This window comes from Loa loa (genome assembly GCF_000183805.2).
Source record: "Loa loa unplaced genomic scaffold supercont3.240, whole genome shotgun sequence".
Lineage (NCBI taxonomy): Eukaryota > Metazoa > Nematoda > Chromadorea > Rhabditida > Onchocercidae > Loa > Loa loa.
In genome coordinates, this window is record NW_018108420.1 from 8,236 (window position 1) to 9,404 (window position 1,169).

Genomic DNA, 1,169 nt, shown 5'->3' on the forward strand with positions numbered 1-1,169 from the left:
TTAAATAAATGAAAATATGAATTGCAATTCAAATATGAGCAATGTAACATAAAAGTAGAAATTGGAGAAGTTTCGAATATCGTTGAAAATTGTTTGTATGTGTGTATATATGTATGTGTGTGTGTGTGTGTATGTGTATGTGTGTGTGTGTATGTGTATGTGTGTGTGTGTGTGTATGTGTGTATGTGTGTGCATTCAGCTATCAATTCATCATAACACTTAGCAAAAGCAAAGCAAGCATTAAGGATGATCACTACAACAGACCGGATCAGCGTTTCATACTAGCTTGTAAAGCTTTTAAACAGAGTTAGCTCTACACATGGGGTTGCTTCATCGTCCTCTTTTCACTTTTTCAACCCTTGCTTTGTCATATTACTAATATGATTCATTTCTTTTCCATTATTCTTTTATTATTTCATATTTATTTAATCATACATTTGTTAATTATAATTTCACCTTTATTTTAATACCAATTATTATTGGTTAAATTTATTCTAAAAAAAAAGTATACAATGTATAAATGAATATTATAAAATATTTATTTTGATAGCATTTTAAACATTTCCTTTCAAAAATTAAGTTAAAATTCTATTTTTAATTTGTTTCAATATATTTTTAACAATTCAACAGAGAAAAAAAGAGAGAGGGAGAGAGGAAGAGAGAGAGAGAGAAAAGTAGAGATTGATTAAAGTGGAACAGACTGGAGATCATAGCTGCTGTTATAATTTCCTACTGCATGAGACATTATCAAGTGATATGGACGATGATATCAGTATAGCATGCTGTAGTAGTGAGGTACCATCACTGAAATTCATCTCTACACGATGTATTGCTCTTGCACTATTTCAGGTTAATTTCAAAATTTTTATTTTTGTTGAATGATTAAAATGTCAGGAAAAATGAATGTAAACACTTTTTTTTTTTTTTTTTAGTCTCAAGCATTGAAAGTATTTTCATTTTGAATCTTGTTTTTAGACTAATGTTCATTGGAGAAAGTTGGATGAAGTGATTCAAATTATTCAAAATTGGCTTTGTAAAACAAATTTGCCAGCATTAATTAAAAAACAGTTGCAATCAGGATTACATGATGTTTACCGTGAAATTGAACGTTGGAGTAAAGCATTATTTGTCTAATTATTTATTATTTATTGTTTACTATTTATTATTAC

The 1,169-nt window shown here is 28.1% G+C and overlaps 1 protein-coding gene across 1 annotated transcript; it reads left to right on the top strand.

Moving 5' to 3' along the window:
* Nucleotides 1–756: 756 nt before the first annotated feature.
* On the top strand, nucleotides 757–1,134 carry LOAG_14841 (hypothetical protein; the record flags this gene model as incomplete). The annotated part of the gene is made up of 2 exons (XM_003150329.1): nucleotides 757–849; nucleotides 976–1,134. The coding sequence occupies 2 exons, from the start codon at nucleotides 757–759 to the stop codon at nucleotides 1,132–1,134; spliced, it is 252 nt and encodes an 83-aa protein (XP_003150377.1).
* Between the last annotated feature and the right edge of the window lie 35 nt (nucleotides 1,135–1,169).